This window comes from Arachis duranensis, chromosome 5 (genome assembly GCF_000817695.3).
Source record: "Arachis duranensis cultivar V14167 chromosome 5, aradu.V14167.gnm2.J7QH, whole genome shotgun sequence".
Taxonomy (NCBI): Eukaryota; Viridiplantae; Streptophyta; class Magnoliopsida; order Fabales; family Fabaceae; genus Arachis; species Arachis duranensis.
Window position 1 is genome coordinate 3,991,042 of NC_029776.3, and position 23,428 is coordinate 4,014,469.

A 23,428-nucleotide genomic window follows, 5' to 3' on the forward strand; every position below is an offset into this window, starting at 1 on the left:
AAAAAAAAAGTACTAGTTAGACAATGTGACAAAAGGAAAAAGATTGCTTGACAAACCAAATAAAGAACTAGAAAATTACGAGTCATTTCTTTGTCTTCCTATTCCGAGAGCTTCCAAAATGGGAAACTCAGACACCTTAGGCCTAATTGTACTCTCAAAGTCATAGAAAGATTCATGTTGAAGCATCCCTTCAAGGTACAAAGCCTAATACGTGGTTAACATTGAATTAGTGTTTTTATAAATGGTAAAAATAGTATAAATAAAGATGTAAAATTGATGCCATAAATATTTGAATACAGAAATGATATACCAATTGCTTAATGCTGAATATTTTACTTGCTTTCTTCTTAGGGTCTGGGTTGGAATCCAACAAAATTACTTGACACTGATTCATGTCGAAGATAACAAGATACCAATGAAGATTATCTTCATTAACAGGCACATAAATCTGTACATATATACAAGAAATAATTATTGTGTTTTGAGTGTGATGGTTTAAAAATATAATTCTATATTTGAAAAGTATTAAAGTTTCTATCACGGGAGTGACTTCAATGTGAAGTCTCATATAGTCATAAGTCTTATAATCCAAAACAAACTTATTATCACAAAATTCAACACTTTACATGTTGATGAAAAAAGTTGTGAAACCAAACATAAATTATTTTCTTTATTAAGCATGCATAACAAATAAAGGAACAGATTTTTATTTAGTAGAGATGAAATTATATCATATGATTTTACCTTTCTAAGGACTTCCACTTTGCCCATAAATGCCTCTTTATAATCCTCTCGAAGTTGACTACTTGGGATAGTTCCCGACAATGCCATTTGCTATACAATGAGAAGAATATAATTTTGTCAATGTTAAATTGCCAAACTAATATTACATATAAATATTGCACAGAATGAGGATGAAAATTATATATTTATTTTGGTGCAAAAATTTCAATTTATTTATATAATATAAGCATTTGGAGCACTTATATTACGTTATACAAGCAAGTGTGACAAATATTAACAATTATTGAAATGTTGATTAAAAAAATTTATTATAAATTACACGTGGCTTACCGAAAAGACTGTGGGCATATACCAATGTCTTAAAACTCCGGAAGTAGTCTTCTCCTCATCATTTAGCATATGAGCATATACGTCCAGTATCTAAATATATATTAGACATGGTTAGATAATGATAATAATCATGAGATTGAATTGATATCGAAAATTAAATCAACTAAAATAACTTACAGTTTGGTCAATCCAACCCTTTGGAATTAAGTTAAAAAAAGAATCTCTGGTTGCATCAAATTTGCATCCTTTTGCTAATATCTCTTGTCTACAATTTGATTAAATATAAAAAAATAATTTAGCATTGTTCTTCTAATACGATCGTAAGATGACAAAGTATAAAGATCATATTTTTTCAAAATAAGTTACCTCCCAAACTCATTATCTTTATTTGTTCCAAATATGTAGGTTGCAACCATGATTTCAGTGTCATCTAATTTCATGGTAGTTGGCGGTGCAAACAATACTGGTAGCCACTATTAAGAAAAATAAAAGGTAAAAAAAATTAAGGCTCAAAATTTAAAATAACTCAAGATTTAGAAAATCTTCAAAAGTGTTTGGACGAATAAAACTTAAGCAATTGACACTCACAAATGGAGCTTCAACCCCAAGATTTCTCGGTTGGAGTTTTGTAAACCCTGGCATCCTCTGATTTATATGATAACCAGTAGGAGATGCGTTACTCAGCAATGATTTGACAACATCAGTTGATGGAGTATCTGCTACACATAATTGTTTACCATGTATTTTTTTGGATGACTGGGCTCTAGAAATTTTAGGATTAGTCTTCTTCACACCGAGAAAAGATTTTTTTGTCTCAAAAGAAGGTTTTTCAACCGGGGGAGTGGCCAACTTGTTTATTATCGTGTCTGTCATGGCTTGCTCAAAAGAAAGGTTTTCAAAGGGACTTGCATATGGAGACATGGTCATTGGCATTGAAAGCGATGGATAAGGAGGTGAGCTTGGGTTAAATCCTCCCAAATGATTATAAAATTGTGACGGCATGGGATGAAAGTAAGGCATCATTGGCATCATAGATTGATTGACAGAGGCCATGTTTTGCAAGTTAGTGACAACTTCTTGCATCTTCATGATTTGTGAGTTGAGCGCATCATATTTTTTACCTTTATTCTCCTACAAAATATTTGGAAAGTCATAAGAAAATGATTACATTAGTATTCCACGAAATGCTATAGACGTTTAATCAACTAATTGTCCGATGAATTAATTGAAGACCGACCAATACTTAGTGGATTCAACATAACAATCTCAGAAGAGATTGAACATCACCTTGTTAAAGATGGTTTCACCTGGCACATCCTCTACTTTAGATTTTAATTCCTCCTTATTTTCTACCATCTTGACACCCTCATTGAGACTGAAAACCATTATAAATAAATAAGTAAATATCAAAATTCTTAAGAAAAATACGGAAAAAAATTTTAAAATTCATAGAATCAATTGAAGTGTATTCCAACCTAGACGAAATTTCGATGGCCTCCATCAGAGTGTTCTTCACTTGTGCTTTTGTTACGTTTGATTTTTGTTGAGCGCTGCCAAGGTTTTCTCCAATGTCATCAGATGGTGATTGAGGTGTGTGATTGCTTTCGGCTATGAATTTTTTTGAAATGGAGTTGTTAGTTGCTCTTGAAGACATAATTACTAGTAGAAAAAGCAATACGCATATATGAGTGTAACACATTCGAATTCCACGGTGATAACTGGAAATAATTTTATCCATTTATAGAAAATTTGGAAACTGGATACATCAAAGGTCATCATGTATATGGGTTTCACATTAATTATTTCTGAAGTAATTTTTCATAAAGACTGACTTCTCATATTTCTGTAACAAGAAAAAGAAAAGACGGAAGAAGAAAGGAGTGATTATAATATCCTCTTCATTTAATTGTGAATAGGGTATTCAGCATACATTTTTTATACCGTCTAATTAAAAAATAATAGTCTATTAAATATAATTAAATGATTTAGAAATAATTTTACTTTACGTTTAAACGGCCAGAAGCCCAAGTATCATAGTATTTTAAAACAATAATTAATAATAACATCACTAATAAAAGATATTAAGCACATAAAATTTGAAATATAATTTACATCAATGCTCTTTAAAACTTTACCCTCATGGCGAACATTCCTGATTTTATTACTTTTATGTTATATCATACAAAGTTGTATTTTTAATCCTCACTAATAAAATAGTCTATTTGTTAGGAATTTGTAAACTGTAATGATTCTTTTTCATGTTTTTAGTTTATTGTGAATTAATTATTGAAGGCTTTCTCGCCATGGGATTAATCACATTTTTTAAGCATTTCTTTGTCTTCTTCATATGACCATCTCTAAGTTTTTACTATTTCACTTATATTATGAAAATAAACTACTTTATTTTTAGTGGTAAACCACAAATCAAAATAAAAATTACCGTATTGATAGATAAGATATGGATTCAATCATAAAAATCTATTATTTATGTCCAAAAAATTTTCATTGAACATGTTTTTAACATGCAATTGCACTAGCGGCCATATGCAAAGGGCTTTTTGATTACATAATAATTATTCATACAAGACTTAAATACAACATACCCCTCTGTAAAAAAACAACACTTTACAACATCAAGGGCGAGGGAAAATAAACCCAGAAGCAACTAGCCAAAACAAACTTTCTATTCGTCCATAGCTTTTTGATTAGCCATCCTGTCTGTATCTCTGAAAAGGTTTTTTAAAAACCTTGTAACTATCAATTGGAAGTGGAACCCTGTTTTCATAAACCAGTTCAAAGTTTCCAGCAAACAACCGACCTTCCAAGGGATTTATCTAAGTCCTCAAAATTGATATGAACATGAAACTTGTACTCACTTAAAATAGACTGATAGATCTTTAAAATTCTTTTGAAATCAACTCAAAATTCTATTTAAATTAAAAGTTATAGCGTCCGGAAGTTGGTACTGCAGAACCAGAAAACCAGAAAAATCTGCAGCCACCACTAAAATTCAAAAAATCATCTCTGCTGCCAGTTAAGCAGCTTTCTGCATAAATTCTGCACAAAATATTTCCAACAACCTCACATACCAAATCATATATTTAAGCCTAGGAATCATCTAAAACCACATTTCTAACCTTCTTTTGACTTAACGAAGTTGCCCAACAACTCTTAATTCAATATATCACGATTTCACATCATAGGTGCAACATAACCATATTATCACCTCATCCATTCTTTAGCATCTCAAGTGATGATTCATCAAATATATTCCCAGCAGCCATCTCAATATTCCATACTCAAAATCATCATCAACAAGTACTAACAGCAAGTATAATTTCAAAATACACAACATCATCAATCACAGCTATGATTCAACTCAATTCCAACAATTATTCACAGAAGCAACCATAAACTATTTACAATTACTCATTTAATTTTATTGGCATTCATAATTTAAAACCTTTATTTTTAAAAAAAAATCCCGTACCTCAGTTAGGCGAAACCGCAGAATTTAAACGCGACAAACCCTCTTTCTCTAAATTCACAGCTGCGGCTGCTTAGAACCAGCAGTAGCGACAGCAGTAACATTAACAAAAATCATAGAGCTATGGGCTGAAACGAAATAAAACGAGAATAGGGTAACAAATAAAATAGCAGCAGAGCAAGAATGGAAAAAGAGCAAATTAGAGGAAGGGACCTAGACCATATCAGAGGTACTTCGACGGCATCCCCTTTTTTTACTGAAACCGCAACGTTGACGATGCAGCAGCGGTGGCGGCTGAACAGCCCTCTGTCTCTCGGCACCAGCCTCACACGACTCCTTACCTTGTACTCAAGTCCCCTCTCTCCTTTTCGCACATGCAACAGACAACGGCGGCTATCACTAGAGCCTTCGGTAGTGGCGACGGGGTCACGGCGTGGCGGCGATGACAGAGCCTTGGCGATGGCGTCGAGCTCCTTGCCTCAGCGGCGTCGTCCCCCTTCTCGGTCCTGACCCGCATCTCCGGCGTCGCAGCAGTGGGCTTCCCTCCTCGGCCATGGGCTCGCGTTCCTCTCTCGCGTTTCTACTCTCGATGGTGACGCGGTGCGACGACGAGCGATGGCGAGCTGGACGCGACGGCACAGCAGCAGCTTCACCCTCCTTCCTCCTTCTTTTTCGAAAGCTCTCTTCCTCTGTTTTCCTTTTCTCAGATTTCCCCTCTCTTTCTTTCATCTTTCCACTGTTAGTGTATGTGTGTGTCTTGTGTGGGTGTGGGTAAGAGGGAAAGGGGAATAGTGGTGGTGAGTGAGTGGCAGCTGGGGGTTACGTGTGTGTGAGTTGAGTAATAGGGGTTAAGGTTGGTGAAATTAGGGTTTGAATTGGGAATTTACAGATTGAATTGGAATATGAGTTGAAAACTAAACTCAGTCAATAAAATTAATTTTAAGGATATTATATATTTTTTTTCTTTTGCAAATTATTTTTAATTAAATAGTCTATTTTAAAATTATAGATAAATAAATAAATTTTTCTTTGTTTATAAAATAAATTCGAAACTAAATATTCAAAATACGTTATATCAAATTTTCATTATTTCTAAATTACTAGAACTTTAAATTATAATTAAGAAATTACTCGCATTTTATGTAAAAATCTCCGAAAATATATTCTTGATGAATAAATAGTAAAATAACGTATTATTTAATTTTTGTAAATCTAGAATCTTACACATAAAATTTGTTTCGAATACAGTAATACACTTTCATAGCGAACACAAGTCACAACTTATAATCCATGACGAATGCATTAATTCTTCTTCTTCTTAAAATCTTGAACTCTTGCATTCCAATAATAGTAGTAATTTGGTACATTAGCTTGTGATGGATTTATCTGGAACATGGGTGTTCTACCTCCACTGTATGAATAAAAAGGTGGCATGGGATATCCATTAAAACTGGGGTACATAGGTAATCTATTCATGCATTGAAACCTCTCAATACCCTTTGTAGAGGATATAGCACCATAAGTTCCAATTTCGGGGGGAACTTCTTCATGATCTGCTTCATTTGGTTTTCTACCCTGTTAAATAAATATAAAAAAATAAATTATTAAAAACATTTTTTATACATTATTGAATCAATACACGATAATACAACATGACAAACTAACCTTTTCGATGCGATTATTATCTAACCGCTTTCTTTTCTTACTCTTTTCGACACTTGAAATTCTATCCTTCTTTGTGTCCTACATGCAAAATTATAAAAACTATTAAAAAATCTCTAGCAGTTCAAATTATATTATAATACACAGTTATATACCGCAAAAGCAGCTTCAGGTGCATTTATTTTTGTTTGTGCAGTAGCCTTTTCTGTTCTGTTATCATTGTACTGGTTGCTTTGAACTTCTGTAGATTGGACATGAGGCTTATTCACTTTTTTCTGGATATTTTCAAAGAAATCACTACGTTTTTTGTTACGTTGGTGTATTGTTTCCTCATCAGACATATCCTGTAATACAATATATTCCAACAACACATAAATTTTAAAAGTAATAAGTAGTACAGAAAAGAATGTAGCCTAAACAAAGAAAAATTAATAATAGATATTACCGTATCACCATTTGATTCTGTACTTGATTGGTCAATGTCAGTATTCAATTTATCTTCGTTCGAACTTAGTGAGCATTCTCCACCATATAGTTTTGGACACCTACGAACCGTATGACCAATCCGTTTACAATGCGAACACTTACGGGCCTTAGCAGTCTTGGTTGTTTGTCGTGGGGCTCCTTTTGTCTTCACAACACTTGGGTCACCTACCAAGTTGGCGGTAGAAGGAAGCTTGTCATTTGGATTGTGTCTTTTATGGAGTTTCATAATCAATCCAAAAATGTCTTCTCTGATTTCCATGAAGTCATCTCGATGTTTCGATGCTTTATCACATAGTGAAAAACAAAGCGTCGCTAGAGCACCGTACCTAACACCAGCAATCTTTTCAGATTCAATATCCTCGGCAGTAAGTGAACTAATGTATTCTTTTTTAGCATCTTTCGTCCACCTCTTGTGAATAAGAGTATTAGGAATAGTGCTAATATGGTCATGTCTCATAGTACAAAAAATATGGGAACAAGGGATACCACGGCTCTCAAATAATCGACAATCACAAGCAAAGTTGTTAGTGCTTCTATCATACCGAACCTTATATTCAATAGCCGGCTCTTGATATTTGTTCATTCTCACCTCAATTTTGTTACCGTCAATTGAATGGCCGACAACGTTTAGTTTACTCGCTTCTAGTATCTCATTTCTTACCTCTTTAAACATATTATGGGTAAAAATATTGGCTGCTTCCTTTTCGATGTCTTCGAAACATGTAGTTAAAACTGGACTTGAGAACAATGACTTAAAATCAGACAACAGTTCATTTGTTCGATATTGCCTCACTGCCTCGTTAAGATTATGCATCAAATCCAAAAGATAACATTTTTTATCGATATAGTGCTTTATCAACGAATGAATTCCTTCACATTGTGACGTAGTCCTAATTCGACCAAAAAACGTGTCGTTCAAATATGCAGAAGCCCACATCCTTTTGATCTCGTATGTTTTTTTCACCCATTCATTTTCAGAAAGCTTGAATTTTGATACCAAGCGATGCCATTTATCTTCAAACTCATCCGGAAAAAAATTCCCGTACATAAGGTGCTTCAATCCATGAAGAAACTCAGAATTCTTGATAGCTTCACACGCATTGCGATGTAAATGCCACGCACAAAGTCGGTGCGTTGCATTTGGCATCACCTCTCTAATTGCTCCTCTCATTGCAAGATCACCATCTGTCACCACTGCTGTTGGATGTTTATTACCCATTATTTCAAGAAACATCTTCAAAACTAATACATATGTCTCATGCTTCTCATCTGCTAGCAAGCCACAACCAAATATGCATGTCTGCCCGTGATGGTTAGTTCCTGAGAAGACAACCAATGGCTTGTTATATTTATTCTTCTGGTATGTTGTGTCAAATGCTAGTACATCACTAAAACATTGATAATCGATTATGCTAGCTCCGTCAGCCCATACTAAATTTTCAAGTTTATTATCTTTCAGAGTAAATTTTCCTTGCAACAATGGATCCTCATCAGCCTTAGAAATCAAGTAACTCAATGCTGCATATGCATCACCATCTTTCACTTTAGCACGCTTTGATTTGTCAAAATGATTATACAAATCCTTCTTTGTAAAACCAATTTTTCCAGGTCCTCCCTTTTGCTTTAACATGAACCCCATTATATGGCAAGTTCTCACACCATAATCATGCAGACTGTTGGCTTGCGCTTTGTCGGCCTCGGTCATTACGCGATATGCGGGGACAAATTGTATATATTTAGGTGGGATGAGGTCATGATTGTGAGTCTCTTCAAATGCAGTGACTTTCCACTTCCTCAATTTCATATCATAGTGAAATCTAATTCTCGCTTGACACATTACACGTGTTATCGGCCTGTGGTCTCTTTTCCTATTCTCCATCTCCAGATACTTCTTTCTCCGTGTACCCTCTCTATTACAAACCATTTGTCTCATGTTAAGGTTGCCGTTGAAATCATAACCCTTTTCATCACACCTTGCAACAAAACCATGTACTTTGGCATAATTTTTGTAGAATTGAACACACTCCTCTACACTATCATGCTCAATACCCCAAATGTCATCCCTGGTCAACTCAGTTAACTTCTTCTCAACTTCACCAAATCCATCTCCACGATCGACCATTTTCATAGCTTCATCAATTGTACCCTTCTTTTGAGATATATTTATATCATTTTCTTCACTAGAACCACTATACTCAAAACTTAAATCATCAAATTCAACAGAACTCTCTGTTGAATTTTTGTGAACGCTCCCCATACTTGTGTTGTAAGTCTATTATTAACATAAAATGTAAAAAAAAATGTATGAGCACAATACTATTCAATTGCATCTAAGGAAATTTGAATAGTAAAAAAAACATTATCACAATAAATAATAATACACAATCAATCAATGTAATAAAAAAATAGTAAACAAATGTAGATATACATAAGAAAAATTTGTGATAAACGCACTTATGTATTAATTAATTTTAAGTTTATAAGTTTATGATGATAGTTTTAACCAATATTTAGTTTTCAAAGTTATAAAACAGCAGCTTAGATTTTTCAAAACTTTCCATTAAAAACTATATTCATAGTTGTAAGAACCGAATCAGTGATCAAACCGATCAAGCTACTGGTTCACAGGTTTATTGATTCAACCGATAAATCACTGGTTGAACCGGTAAAACCGGTCCCACGTAAATAAAAAAATAAAAAATAGTCACAGACTTATAAAATTTAAAATAATATCTTCACGAACATTTTAAGAACAACCAACATTCAAATTCTAAAGATAACTAATACAAAAATAGACATGAAATTAGTTAGTACTACTACAATAGTATCTTAATTTGACTAAATAAAAATAACAATCCATAAAATTAGTCGTACTATTACAATTGAATTAATGTTCTCAAACAATATCCAAATCTCAAATCTAACACTCCTGAATTCACGATCATGGCATGTTCATCCAACTTATAGCAGGTAATAATAATAATAATAAAAATAATAATAACAACAACAATAATAATAATAATAATAATAATCCTATCCTTGTGATATAGTTATTAGTTCATATATATGTTCACATTATTCAAAGTAGAGTCTTAAAAGCATTTCAAAATCACATTTGAGTTTTTGACTTTTGTGATCCCAGCAAAATAACAGGTACTATTAATAGGGAGAGTGGTGAGGGTGTGTAATGGGAGTTGTGCGGTTGTGTAATGGAGGATGAAGAAAGGAAGGCGGTGAAAGAGAGAGTCAAAGAGGTCAAAGAGAGTGCGTTGAAATTGTTGGCCAAAGGTGGGTCAAGTTATGAGGCACTTGATTCTCTTATGCTTCAACGCCGGAAGCAAATCACATGACAGATTTAATATTATGCATCTATCCAGAGTGTTTGCCTTAGCATCTTTAAAACACAGCAACTATGTTTAATTTTTTTTGAACGTTACAACCTTTTATATGACTATCGATTAAGTGTGTCTTTGGATTTATGTTGGGCAAATTGGAGTTTGAATAGAAGTGATTTTGTAAAATTAATTTTGGGTAGAAGTGACTTTGTACTAACATGATTTATGTTTGGTAATTTTTACTAAAATTGATTTTGATAAAATAAATATTATTTGGATAATATTAGTTAAAATTACTTTTAGATAAATAATTAATTAATTATTAAAAAAATTATTTATTAAATTAAAAAATATTTAAAATAACATATTTTGGTACTCTCTTTAAGTACTCTTAATTTTATTTTTATTATTATTTTAGATTCTAATTTTTTACAACTTATATTTTTATTATTATTTATAATTAATTTTTTATTTAATTTATCATTTCTAATTGGAATAATAATACATATTATAAAAAATGAAAATAGTAAATAATGCACAAAAATTAGAATAATTGTTTTAATATTCTCAGTATTTATTTAGAAAAAATTATGGAAAAACCAATAATAACTAGCAACAAACCTAAACGTACGTTGAGTAAAGTAAACGCAGAAGTTATAATTTCTTACTTCTAGTGAACGAGCTTTTGGGATAATGTTGAAACGCACTTTTATCCTCTTCAACGTATTTTACAAACACACCCTAAGTCATCCCAGCAGAGTTTGAGACTATATATTACTCCGTCTCCAAACAACAAACTAAGAGTGCCTAAACAAATCATATAGAATATAGATTAATAAATTTTTTTCTTATATTTTGTTGATTTTTTTCCTATTCTTATATTCTTGCACAAACACCAGAATTGAAGATTGCTATATAGTTTCTGGAGATGACTGTGTAGCAGTGAAGAGTGGCTGGGATGAATATGGAATAAAGTTTGGTATGCCAAAAAAACAACCATAAACACTAATAATCAGAAAACAAACATCAATCTGCCATTAACCTATGTATGTTACACAGCCAAGAATCAGCAATTCAACATCATTAATCAGATTCATAAACAGATATACCATAAACATCATCAATCTGCCATTAACAACATAACATAAACAGATTTATAATCAACAATTCAACATCATTAATCAGTTACTCACGCGCTTAATTAAATTAAAATCCACTTGAATAACAAAAAACACAGAGATAACGGGTTTCACACTTTCACTTCACCAACGCAGAGAAGTGAGGAGATACCAACCTGTTCGAGCACAGCGAAGCAGACTTTGGCGAAGGGAAGGAAGCAGTGACGGAGAGGAAGCACCGACAGAGCAAGGAGTTGCGATGAAGAAGACGACCTGCGAGGCTGCGAGCCAAAACGCGACGTGGAGGGAGGTCGTCGGAGCCGCACCGTGTCCGGCGAGATGAAGACGACGAGACGGCCGGCGGTGTTGGAGCCTGGAGGGGTTGTTGACTTGCTGCCTCACTGGGGAATCGGTGCCGTTGAGGGGATTAGGGTTAGGGGAAATTGGTGCCGTTGAAGGGATTGGGATTAGGGAAGAAGAGGAAAACCAATTTTTTCTTTTTCTTTTTTTTTTTAATTTATTTAAAGTTTATCATGTATGGTGATTTGATTTAACTAGAGTTAAAACGTATGTAGAGTGTATTAAGTTGTGTATATATTAAGTATATAATACATGTATTAAATTCAATTTTTTTAATTTTAAAAAATTAAAAAATCCTTTGATGACTGGAATTAATGAATACATTTGTCAACACTTAATTGGAACATGTAGGAAGGGTATGTAATACCCTCAAACTAGTTGGGTATGAAAGAAATCACCTTTATTTATTCGGTTGCAAACTTGCAATGCTTGATTTCAGAATACAGAAGTAGCAAGTAGTGAATTAAATTATAAATCAAATGAATAAGTATAAAATAGTGAAGATCAAATTAGGGCCCAGTTTATTTTAGATTTTGATGAATAAAAAGAGAAAATAGTCTTCCCAAGAATGGAGAAGAAAATATCAAAATATAGAATACGAATTATTGATTTTGCAGTGATAAAAGAATCACAATCCATATATAAGTTGAATATAAAAAATTGGATTACCTGTCTATTAATCTAATAGTAATTATAAACAAAAGGATACAAATAATAATTTATTGAAAAAAAACTTGGTTATTATATTTATATTAATAGAATATTAAAATATAATCGCATGACTTGCACACAAAAAGGATTAATATTTTATGGAAAAGTATAAGTAGACAATGAAAATATTAAATAATGTGAACAATAGATATATCGAATGTTCATTTCACTAGATGTACAAATGGTTATTTTAATATTAAAATTTAGATGATTAATTTAAAAATGTAGTATATTTTTATTTAATTAGTGGTTGTTCATGTTGTTCAAGATGATTATTGTTTACTTAACACTCCCCTTATTTTATTTATACACAATAATGATTTTGTTGATTACAGCTTAGCTACGTCATTTTTTTTTTCTATTTTCCTGCAAAGAAAAATTACAATGACTATTATTGGCCTGTTTGTCAAAATCTTTGAAAAGTTGTTTTGCTTGTTAGCCCCATCAGTCATAACATTTGATATTGCCTCTAACAATTTTGATTAAGTCATCCATCTGTTTCAGTTAAAGGCAAAAAGACAAGTCAAACCATCCAAGAGATAAAAACGAGCAAAGAAAATGCCATTAGAATTTAGTGAGTATCAAGAAGTTGGATACACGACACTGAACACTTACACACACACATTCTCCTATGATGACTATATTGGTTCTAACTTCTAAACACGCATGCTCTTTTGTTCCATGTAGGAATCAATTTTACATGGAGTGATCTTTGCCTTCCTTACATAATGTCCTTTATCACTTCCTCCTTGAGCAAACCGGAAAATTTCGCCCCAAAAGGATGTGTTACAAGATCATGGGAAATTTTCATCCGAGAGAATCCATTACGTGCTAATAGTCATGCAAGACTTCGCAATGACTGCTCATAACTCGCGCGCCAAATCTTTCTGTCGTCATATTGATTATTAGCCCTACCTGGACTCGAGTCTTGTGCGCCCTTGCGGCAACTTCAACAACTTGATTAGCTCGTATGTTCTGGGACTTTGACCAGAGTAAAGGCAAAGATCAAGTGGTGTTAAACCATCCTGAGACAAACAACACAGAGAAGCCAACACAACAAGAAACTATGAGCCTTGAACACTCTGTTACTGTTTTAAGCACCAAACAAATTATTGAAGCAGCGTGTAACAAAATCTATTAAGCTCTATTGAAACTGATTCAATAAACAGACTAATTGATGCCGTCAAGATTTGCCAAAACTAAATATTAGATTGTGATACTGTAAAAGAAAAATCTTTTTAATTACTATGGGTCGCGAGAAACTAGCATAACATATGCAGCAATTAACAATTCCTCAGGCATTTTAGAAATTCTCATCAACAACAACAATACCAAGCCAAAGTACTAGTAGGAAATTACCTTGTTCTTTATTGTCTTATCAGCACCTTTAATGAGTAGAAGCCTAACTAAATCTGTTCTCTGAGCTTGAATGGCAAGATGTAATGGTGTCCAGCCATCCTGTGATGGAGCAAATCAATTGTCTTATCAAGCAGTTCATCACAAAATTGACAAAAGAAAGAGTTTATAAGATGAATTTGAGAGTACTAATCATACATTGTCCTGAAGATTTAAATCCACATTGTATAATAAGAGAATTTTAATTGTCTGGCTAGAAGCTGTTTGTACTGCATAGTGCAACAAGGTGGCCCCATCCTGTTTACAAAAACAACAGAGTAGAGTATCAGCAACAGGTAACTAAGGCTAATGTTCGATATGCTCTTCACATTAAGATGAAATCCTTATGACTAGATGTGATTTGACTGTTGATTATTTCCAACTGGTGGCAAAATAAGCACAAAATCTAACTTCCAAAAGAAAACTAACAAGTAAAAAGATTCACATATGCAATGAAAACAATCCAAACAACAAGACAATTTAGTAGTTTTTACTCACTCTATCCAATACGAAAGGATTAGCTGAATTTCTCAAGAGATAGTTAGTAATCGCTTGCTTTTTTCCAATGATCGCTTTGTGAAGAGCTGTCAAACCATCCTGGAAACAAGTGAATCATTACAGCTCTGCGAGAGGATCGCACACATTTTAGTCTCTAACGCGGCAAGTTAATATGTATACCTTATCAACAGCATTAATATCTACATTATGCTTCATCAAAGAATCTAAAAGGTAGAATTCTCCACATGCAGCAAGAGTGTGCAGCGGAAGCCATTTTTCCTGAAAATATCAGTATTAGCCATAAGTTAAATAAATAACATAATTAAGTTCACTAAAAGGCTACAAATAAGTAAATCAGGACCTACTTCTCTATACCTATACTACAATTCTGCCAAGGGAAAAAAAAAGGGAAAATGTAGAAGGTTTCTGATTCCAAGAATGAAGCAGCATAGAACATCTGCAAATACCGAGATTACTCAGGCTTGGTTTGGTAAAGCTTTTTGGAGAGGTGATTGTGCTTTTTAAAAGTATAAACACTTCATTTTGCATTTGGTAAATAAAAAGCTCATGTGCTTATGCTTATAGTTTTTAAAAGTCATGGGTGCTTTTGAAAGTATCTAAGGGAGAGCTTTTTAAAGTTGGCTTGTGTTTATCAAAATTAAAAAGTCTAATATAACCTCCGATATTAATTAATATTCAAATTTAATTCTTATATTAATGTCTATTATAGTATTTTTAAATTTTAAAAGCCATTTTACCAGACGCACTTCTTGTTGCTTATGCTTGATAAAAGCCATTTTTAATTTAATTTACCAAACACAAATGCTACAACTTTTAAACAGTAAAATATTTACCAAACTAAGCCTCAATACACCACCTCTATAAGGTGAAAGTGAAAGATTCTCATTCCCAATAATCATATTAAAACCAGCAAATAGCCATCAATCATTGTTGATAAGACATGGAAAACTTACTGAAGTAGCAGCTTCCAAATCTGGTACTCGCTTATTCAATAAAGCCTTCTCCTCCTTAGTGAACAACCTCCGGTGACCTATGAAAAGGCATGCACATTACACACTGCAAAGAGAAGCTTAAGACACCACTCTCTGAGAACAATGAAACAAACAACGAATAAAACCATTCATTCTATCACAGTTAACAAGTCCATTATCTTAATCCGTATATTGCCACTCAATAACCACCACAATGTAAAGCCCTACAGAACCAATCAGTTAGTTATCATACCAATCATACATCTATGCTGCACAAATACAAATGCAAATACGAAGTATTGAATACAACATGATACAATACTGAAACACCGCATTTCTATGAAAGAACTAGTCACAAATTTAAGAAATTTAAAGTAGCAGTATTTGATGCAGATACACGTACACGAGTAAAAATGAAATATTTGTGTCAACTCTTATAGCGTACATACATACATACATCAAGGTTGCAAATTTCCAGAGACCAAGTTAAAAGGGAGATACCTTCGTTGTTCTTAGTATCAGCACTGGCAGGGTCATAGTCCTCACTGTTGAAAAACTCAGTGACATTGTCCAAACCCTTCCCATAAACAGCCCACTTAGGATTCTTAGGCTCTACACGCCGACTACCACCACCACCATTATCATACCCATCATTCAAATCACCTCCATTTCTGATGGAACCTTCCTCTTTCACTGGAAAACCAGAAGGGTTATCGAGAACAAGGGGTTTCAGTTGTGCCAACTTGGCCTCCTTATAAGCCTTATACTCGTCAAGGTTCATGTCCCTCAATGGAACCAAGCCTTGTCTCTTCTTCATAACCTTGCTGTTGAACTCCATCTCCTGAGCAATCTTGCGCCTCTCCTTCTTGGTTATGTTGAGTTCTGCCTGAACCTCCCTCCATTTGTCGGGAACCAAGTTTTCAGTGGCAATTTCAGGAACCTGCTTCTTGGAACTTGGTTTGGTTCTGGTTGGGGTGAGAGTGCGAGAATTATCAGAGTGGGAATTGGTCTGGTTTTGCGAAATGGGGTCATCGAAAATTCCTTCCTCGTAGACGAGACAGTCGCCAATAACGTGTTCGTCTTCTTCTTCGTTGAAGGACTGGAAGGATGTGGGGAGAGAGTGTGGGTTCTTCCAGATTCTGGGGAATTTGAGAAACTGCGGAGAAGGAGTGAAGAATGGGAATGAAGAGAAGATAGAGGGAGGATGAGGAGGATTCAGCAGAGCCATGTAGTGGAACATAGCCCACTTGGATGCTGCTGCTCGGAACCGTATCTTTGCCTGCAAAAGGCTTTGTGGATTATGGAAGGATTCAACTGCAATTATAGGTGTCAGAATCGAACCGGGGATTGAACCGATCAGTCTACTGGATCACTGGTTGAACTAACTGATCCGATCCTATTTAAATAAAAAGACATATTATTAGTCAATACTATACTAATAACTTAATTTGACATAATAATAATGACAATCAATTAGACAATTAGCAATCAATTCCAATTAAGCAATTAACAATCACACTTTAGCAATGAAGCCTATTAACAATTCCCAATCAATTCTAACAGTCTATTAGCAATTAACGATCAATTCTACGGAGCTTATTATCTAATTCTAATCACACTATCACATTGACAATCAATTAAGCAATTAGCAATCAATTCCAATTAAGCAATTAACAATCACATTGTAGCAATGGAGCCTATTAAACAATTAACAACCAATTAGAGCCAATCAACAATCAATTCTAACAATGGTAATTTCAGGGCCCTCAAAATTAAAATTAAAAATAAGGTGCATCCCTATTATTTTTATTAGCAGAATCATAATAGCATAACCACAAAGTAAAACTAAATAACTAAATACCAATCTCCAAAATTCTCTTTAAAAATTCAAAATTAGCAAACCAACACAAAATCTGCAGTCTGCAGCATAACTAAATTAATATGTAGCAAGCTTCCCATTCAACAAATTAACAAATTCGAGTCTTATCATAATTTCATAACCAATCAATTAGTCAATTACATTACATACTAGCATCATAAGAAATCAGAGCTCACAAACACACAAAACGAGCAGCGAGCAGCGAGCTGACGAGCAAGAAGCAGTGATGGCAAGGACGGACGACGACACGAGCTGACGAGCAAGAAGTGAAGCACAGCTCGAGGAGACGCGAAGGCGAGAGACGCGCGAGCAGCCGAGCTCAGACAGAGTAGAGAGGCGCGGCGACGGCGGTGATGTCGAGGTGAGCTCCCAGCGACCAGCTCTGTGGTGTGTGTGGGCCGTTAGGAATAGAGAGAAGAAAGTGTGAATGAGAGAGCTGGGGTGGGGTGCAAGGTTCTGAAAACCGAACCAGTCATTGAACCATTCTAGTTACTGGTTCACTGGTTCATAGGTTCAACCGTTTCGACCGTAGTTGAACCGAAAAAACCGTTTTATAATAAAATAATAAATAAAATATAAATAAACATATTCAAATACAAATTCAAAAGTCAAATAACAAAAACAACCAACCATACATAAAATGCCAACATCCAACTGATCAAGTTTGTCATTCAATCTTATTAGTCATTTGGGATTTTCATGAGATCAGCTTGACTTATTCCGTTGGATAACTTTTAGTAAGGTATAAATCCAAGTCAATATATGAAAATGCAAACCAAAAACTGAATGTTTGCAAAACATTTCATTGATCAAATGCTGAAATGCGGTGAGATCAAACAACAACCACCAAGCATCACAATTAATCAATCAATGCTTCAAAAATTAATCATGCTTCAAACAATTAACAACAAGGTTTAGAACCAACAATTAATCAATGTTTCAACAATTATTATTACAAAAAATCTGAATAGAAAATCCAGCAACCCACTAACAAAAAATAAAGACAATCTCAATCTCAAGAATCACAGTAACACCAGTGATTTAGCAAATTAACAAATTAACAATTTGATAAGAACAAAGCAACCCAATAATCTCAATTTCAACTTTCAAGAATCACAACAATTTAACGAACTAACAAGTACAAAATCTAAATAGAAAATCCAGCAACCCAATAACAAAAAACAAACACAATTTCAATCTCAAGAATGAAGAATCACAATAACAGCAACAATTTAGCAAATTAACAATTTGAGAAGAGCAAAGCAACCCAATAATCTCAATTGCAAGAATCACAATAACTATTTAACAAATTAACAAGTGCAAAATCACAGGTTCACAAGTACCCACATCAAATCACTCCAACCCAATAATCATAAGTCAAAATTATTCGATAATAATTCAACCTAGTAACAAGTTACAACAACAAAGTGCACAACTTAAGTAACAATAATTATTCAACAATCATTCAACAAAGTTCACATTTCACTTCACAGTTCACAGAAAAATAAAAAATATAAATCATAGACATAGCTCACAGTTCACGGTTCACAATTCACAGAACTTCACAGTAACAACAAATTATTCAATTATAGTTAAAAAAAATTACCTAGAAGCTAGAAGCTTTGAACAGAGCACGCAAGAGGGAGACACCACGACAAGGTTCACCTTCGAATGGGCTTCGAACGGCCTTTGAACAGGCAGTGGCTGCAGTGGAACAGAGCTGGCGCCGACGGAAGTGACTGCGCGACGGAGGCTTCCACGTTCGCACGGTGGCTGCTGCGCGATGGAGGGGAAGGAAGGTTGCGACGGCTGCTGCGCGATGAAGGGAAAGTGAGGGAGCAGGCGGTGGCTGGACGGAAGTGAGGGAGGAGCAGGAATTCTGGACTGAGTGTGAGAGATACAAGAGAGGCTAGCGCGTTCTGGTTCTGGAGGATAGGGCTGTGGAGGAGTTAGGGTTCATTGATTCTGAATCAATGAAACGGCGCCGTTTGCTTCCCAATTCAAAAAACCGGCCGGATCACAATTCGGTTCGACCGATTGGTTCCCAGCCAGTTCGACAGTTCGATAACGATTTCTGAAATTGGCGGTTTTTGCATTTAACCGACATTATTTTGGGGTCGGGATTTTTAAAAATTAAAATATCGAACCAGTCTGAATTTCTCAAACCATCAGTTCATCAGTTTTTACCAAACCCGTCCGGTTCTCACCGATTTTATTCCTTGCTCCGTCCCATACTCTGCCAAGGAACAGGTTTTTCGGTCCGACTTACAGATAGATTGTTATTGTCTATTTTTTTAAATATAATTGATAATTGACTATATAAGAATTCATTTATTTATATTTAAATTTATTTGGTAGATATATTTAAATACTTGAATGTCTGTAAATTAAAAATATGTATATTTTAATCGGTTTTTATTTTTATCTTTTTTAAAAAGTTACTTCTGTATAACCAAATTACTAAAATCGATGATAATCAGATAATGTACAAATACACTTGGTTTTGATGTAAATACAAAAGTCAAAAACTACCAAAAAATACACCTAGCTATTAATTGTTGAACATTATGCAGAATTTTTTCTTCCTAAGCAGCTTGGAACAGGATTGGTTCCAAAATAAGAGGGTTATTTACTTAATCATTCATTGGAGAATGGGGAATATACTCTGAATGAAAAGAACATCTCAAAGAAAAGGAATTGTATTAAGACATAATATTATGATAGATTAAGCATTTATACTTCATAAAAAAATAAAAAATTTAATGTATGTACATTCCTTTTCGCAGATATCCATGCCATCAGTTTTAGTCAGTCATTCAATTATTCAATTATGTTTGGTTGAAAAGAAAGAAATAGAGAGAAAAGAAATAGAAAGGAAAGAAAAGAAAGAAAAGAAATTGAGTAGATTTTTATTTTCTTTAGATGTATTTGGTTGGAAGAAAAATAAGAAAGAAAAAAATGTTATAAAAAAATAATTTTACCCCTATATTATAACATATATTGAAAAAAGTGAATGGGTAGTATTGGAAGTAGAAAGAGAAACATTAGTTTTCTCTCCATTTTTTTTCAAATGTTGGAGAGAAAAAATTGGAAAGAATTGGAAAGAAAAAATAGGAGAAAAAAAAAATTGGTGAATCCATTTTCTTTCCCCTCAATTTTTCTCTTCAACCAAACAATGAAAAATAATCATTTTCCTTCCCATTTTCTTTTCTCCCTTTTCTTTCCTTCCATTTTCCACTCAAACAAACATAGCTAATGTAATTCAAAAACACTCCAACAATTTGTCAATATATAACATGTTAATTGCCTTGATCATCTCGACTATTTTAAAGTAAAATTTTGGAGCGGATTCATATTGCCATCATTACACCCGCTATAGCATTTGCAAATTCAGACCGAATTGAACGTTTGACCACCACATAAACCTATCATCCTCTACTATTCCTGGAATGGAATTGAACAAGCATCTTCTTACAGACAGGCAAAATTCAGCTACCTTTGAGGCGGCTGGTATGGGGGGTTAATGTAGAGGCCAAGGACTGGAGAACTTAGCGGTAACATGAGAGGAAAATTAAAAGATAAATAGTTCGAACAGTATATAGTAAATATCATAAAAAGATATGCACTAGTGACACATGCTGACTTGTGATTCACATTCCAACACTAGGTTTTTAACATTTTAACAACTAGGCACACAACTGCAGACATCCTCGGGAACACAAGTACATCACATACGCAAAAATAGATGGTCAAGGTACCATAATAGCTACACATTCTTGCTTTCCCTCTAAAAACTTCAATAACAAAAACATCACCTAGATCCCCGAGCATATCTCCTATCTGGGCTGCCGTATGGAGAGTAAGGGGGTGACCTAGACCTTTCCCTCCTAGATCTTCCACCCCCACCATAGGGAGAGCGCCTTGGAGAATAGTCCCTGCCACCTCGATATGGTGATCGCCTAGGGGACCGTCGATATTGATAATCATCACGTCCAGGTCCACCTCGATACCTTCCACGATCAGCACCACGGTCACCACGGTGCCCTAGAAACAATCAGAAGATGGAAATTTATTAAACATTAGTACTGCAAGAGAAAATTTGGAATTTTGTAACAATAAAAAATAGATATACTAGTATTCACTCTCCACTCATTCAAGATCCTCAACTTGGATATACAAGTATATACAGAAAATCTCTCAGAAGATGCATCTCAAACTTACCATAGTCTCTTGTACTTTTCAACCCAAGATAGTGTCCAGGTGTGGGAGTTCTTGGCCGCTTTCTTCGCGACTGAAAAAATACAGAAGATAAATTATGAGTTTCATCGTTATAAAAGAAAATGGAAAAACCATCCAATGATTTGTCATGGCATAACAGCTTGATCTCTATGATACCCATCTGTCCTTGATGGATAGTTTGATGTACCACTTTTTACATTATATTGAGTTCGACCTTTAAGCGAAAGTGCATCATAAAAAAGAACCTAGCTTATGAGAAAGGGGGGGAAAACTCCATTCACAGACTCATGATTAATGCCAGGTGTAAGATACCACAAAAGACTGATTAGAAAGTTGATGATAATGTCCGTTGATTAGTTGAGAGTTGAAATGAATGCTGAGAGGTTGTAAAGTTGTTGGACAATATAGTTGCTATGTTTAGTTGATCAGACGCATTTCAGCATTTGATTAGCTGTTAAAGCTTGCCATTGATCAAGCTGTTTCACTAAAGTTGACATGGATGAACTGATCATCTTTGATTGCTGCCAACATAGCTGATGCAATGTATTCTGAATATAACCAGAAAACCTTCAAAGTCAAGAAGAAAGACAAGTACGTGTTTCATCAGCTACTAGTTAATTTAAAACACATTACCCTCTCAACTGTGATATAGCGACCCTCTAAAACTGATTGATTTAGGTATTTGATACAGCGGTTAGCATCCTCAACAGTATCCATTGTGATAAAAGCAAAACCACGAGAAATCCGTGTTCGAGGCTCCACCACAAGAAAACATGATGCAACCTAATAAAGGAAATTGTTAGTAAAGATCAAGGGCTTAGCAATGAACTATAAGATTGAATGACATGGATAAGATATAAAAGGCACTAACTTTTCCTTCTTTAGAGAAGTGCTCCTCTAAGTCTCTCTCAGTCACCCTTGACGATAGACCTGTCACATAAAGTGTATTCCCTGGATTTTGAGTCTCTCCCACCCTGAAGCATCAATAAAGATCTTAGACTTCCTGAAACATATTAATCAACAGAGCACACAAGCGCAGCTGTGCCCTTCAGAAATACTTTCAAAATCAAACTTCAAACTTGTGATGTTGAGCTATGTATTAAGAATTTAAGATCATGCACAACTAAAAATTAAAAGATGGCTTACCTCTCATGACTTCTTGATCTTGGTCTGGAAAGACAAATAAAGCAAGCAAATGTACAAAAACAAAGGGAAGAATTGTCAGGTGCTGTATAAAGAAATATAAGAAAGGAGTGCATTGAACTTTATAGACACCAGACCCAAATGTTGAAATCAAACCTGCCGCGGCTTCTTGAACGGGACCTTGGCCTTTGTCTTGGGATAGATCGTGATCTAGACCTAGACCTAGGCCTAGACCTGGACCTTGACCTGGATCTTGATCTTGATTGAGCTCTCCACGGGGAAGGGGACCTTGAGTTCCTGAAATAACAGATCATTCTAAGCTCAGAGTAACGTACAGAATTTAGAAATTCATTTAATCTACAAACTCATTTTCAATTTGCCTTCTCGTTACATGGACACAATACCGTTCAAAAAGAAAGGGGGGCGGGATCCAATTCCATTGGTCCAAATGTAAAGCAAAATGCACAACAACCTAAACCTCCCAATTAAACACCAACCAAACATCACAAACAACTTGGCGATGGCGATACCGCGAATACGATGTTTAGAGGAGAAAAACTAAGAGCTACACACAAATACAAAGATGTTCTATAAGCGTAGAATGCAGATTATTGAGCTGCTAGTTATTTGATTATGATGTACGTAATGAAAAGAGAATTTCTAGGGTTTACCTTCTCACAGGAGAATCCGCCTGCAAAATAAAGAAAACAGAAGGAAAAAAAATGAATGAAGCGTTAGATTATAGTCGTTGAATGGCTCGAAAGAACAAGAGAGATGGGGAGAGAGACTTGCCATTCGCACGGGTTAACAGCTTCGGATGTTTCAACGAAGAAAGACGAAATGTTAGGGTTTTGGAGAAGCGAATTGACCTCCGATTTCCTTCTTCCGTAAATATATACTCTGAATCGTTTTACATTTTTCACCACTGGAGCTGCTAAACGGGTCAATTTGGTCTAATTATATATGGGCCGGCCCAGTTTAATATGAACAGCTCCTTCCAAAACGGGTCTTTCTTGGCTAACAAAATCCAATATTCAATTCAATAGATC

The 23,428-nt window shown here is 34.6% G+C and overlaps 3 protein-coding genes across 4 annotated transcripts in view; all 3 read right to left on the reverse strand.

Annotated features, from left to right (window-relative positions):
• The window catches only part of LOC107487302 (uncharacterized), a gene marked incomplete in the record, with an annotated part of 24,088 nt that extends 12,529 nt beyond the window's left edge, over window positions 1-11,559 (reverse strand). The window contains 4 exon segments of the mRNA XM_052261498.1: window positions 80-204; window positions 311-448; window positions 745-834; window positions 11,339-11,559. Coding sequence (XP_052117458.1) covers window positions 80-204; window positions 311-448; window positions 745-831 — 350 coding nt within the window.
• Window positions 11,560-12,769: 1,210 nt separating this feature from the next.
• Window positions 12,770-18,957, reverse strand: LOC110280880 (ankyrin repeat domain-containing protein, chloroplastic). 2 transcript variants are annotated; one of them, XM_021142029.2, is made up of 9 exons: window positions 18,604-18,957; window positions 17,174-17,379; window positions 15,620-16,514; window positions 15,101-15,177; window positions 14,307-14,405; window positions 14,127-14,225; window positions 13,788-13,886; window positions 13,593-13,691; window positions 12,770-13,258 (listed from the first exon to the last, which is right to left on the reverse strand). In XM_021142029.2, the coding sequence occupies exons 3-9, from the start codon at window positions 16,356-16,358 to the stop codon at window positions 13,145-13,147; spliced, it is 1,326 nt and encodes a 441-aa protein (XP_020997688.1). In that variant the 5' UTR covers window positions 16,359-16,514; window positions 17,174-17,379; window positions 18,604-18,957; the 3' UTR covers window positions 12,770-13,144. The 2 variants fall into 2 exon arrangements, with proteins under 2 accessions (XP_020997688.1, XP_020997687.1); XM_021142028.2 differs by lacking the exon at window positions 17,174-17,379.
• A 1,611-nt stretch (window positions 18,958-20,568) lies between these two features.
• LOC107487439 (serine/arginine-rich splicing factor SR45a) lies at window positions 20,569-23,308 on the reverse strand. The gene is made up of 8 exons (XM_021142032.2): window positions 23,172-23,308; window positions 23,051-23,070; window positions 22,536-22,676; window positions 22,383-22,406; window positions 22,108-22,210; window positions 21,870-22,019; window positions 21,219-21,288; window positions 20,569-21,041 (listed from the first exon to the last, which is right to left on the reverse strand). Exons 1-8 carry the CDS (start codon window positions 23,172-23,174, stop codon window positions 20,809-20,811), a joined length of 744 nt encoding a protein of 247 aa, XP_020997691.1. The 5' UTR covers window positions 23,175-23,308; the 3' UTR covers window positions 20,569-20,808.
• Between the last annotated feature and the right edge of the window lie 120 nt (window positions 23,309-23,428).

Coding starts and splice junctions, on each gene's coding strand:
- LOC107487439 (XM_021142032.2), bottom strand. Junction 22,677..23,050: donor GCGGATTCTCCTGTGAGAAG/GTAAACCCTAGA, acceptor CTGTTATTTCAG/GAACTCAAGGTCCCCTTCCC. Junction 21,289..21,869: donor GCTATATCACAGTTGAGAGG/GTAATGTGTTTT, acceptor GTATTTTTTCAG/TCGCGAAGAAAGCGGCCAAG.
- LOC110280880 (XM_021142028.2), bottom strand. CDS start 16,358: ATGTTCCACTACATGGCTCTGCTGAATCCTCCTCATCCTCCCTCTATC. Junction 15,178..15,619: donor TGATACTAAGAACAACGAAG/GTATCTCCCTTT, acceptor GCCTTTTCATAG/GTCACCGGAGGTTGTTCACT. Junction 13,259..13,592: donor ATAAGACAATAAAGAACAAG/GTAATTTCCTAC, acceptor TGTTTGTCTCAG/GATGGTTTAACACCACTTGA.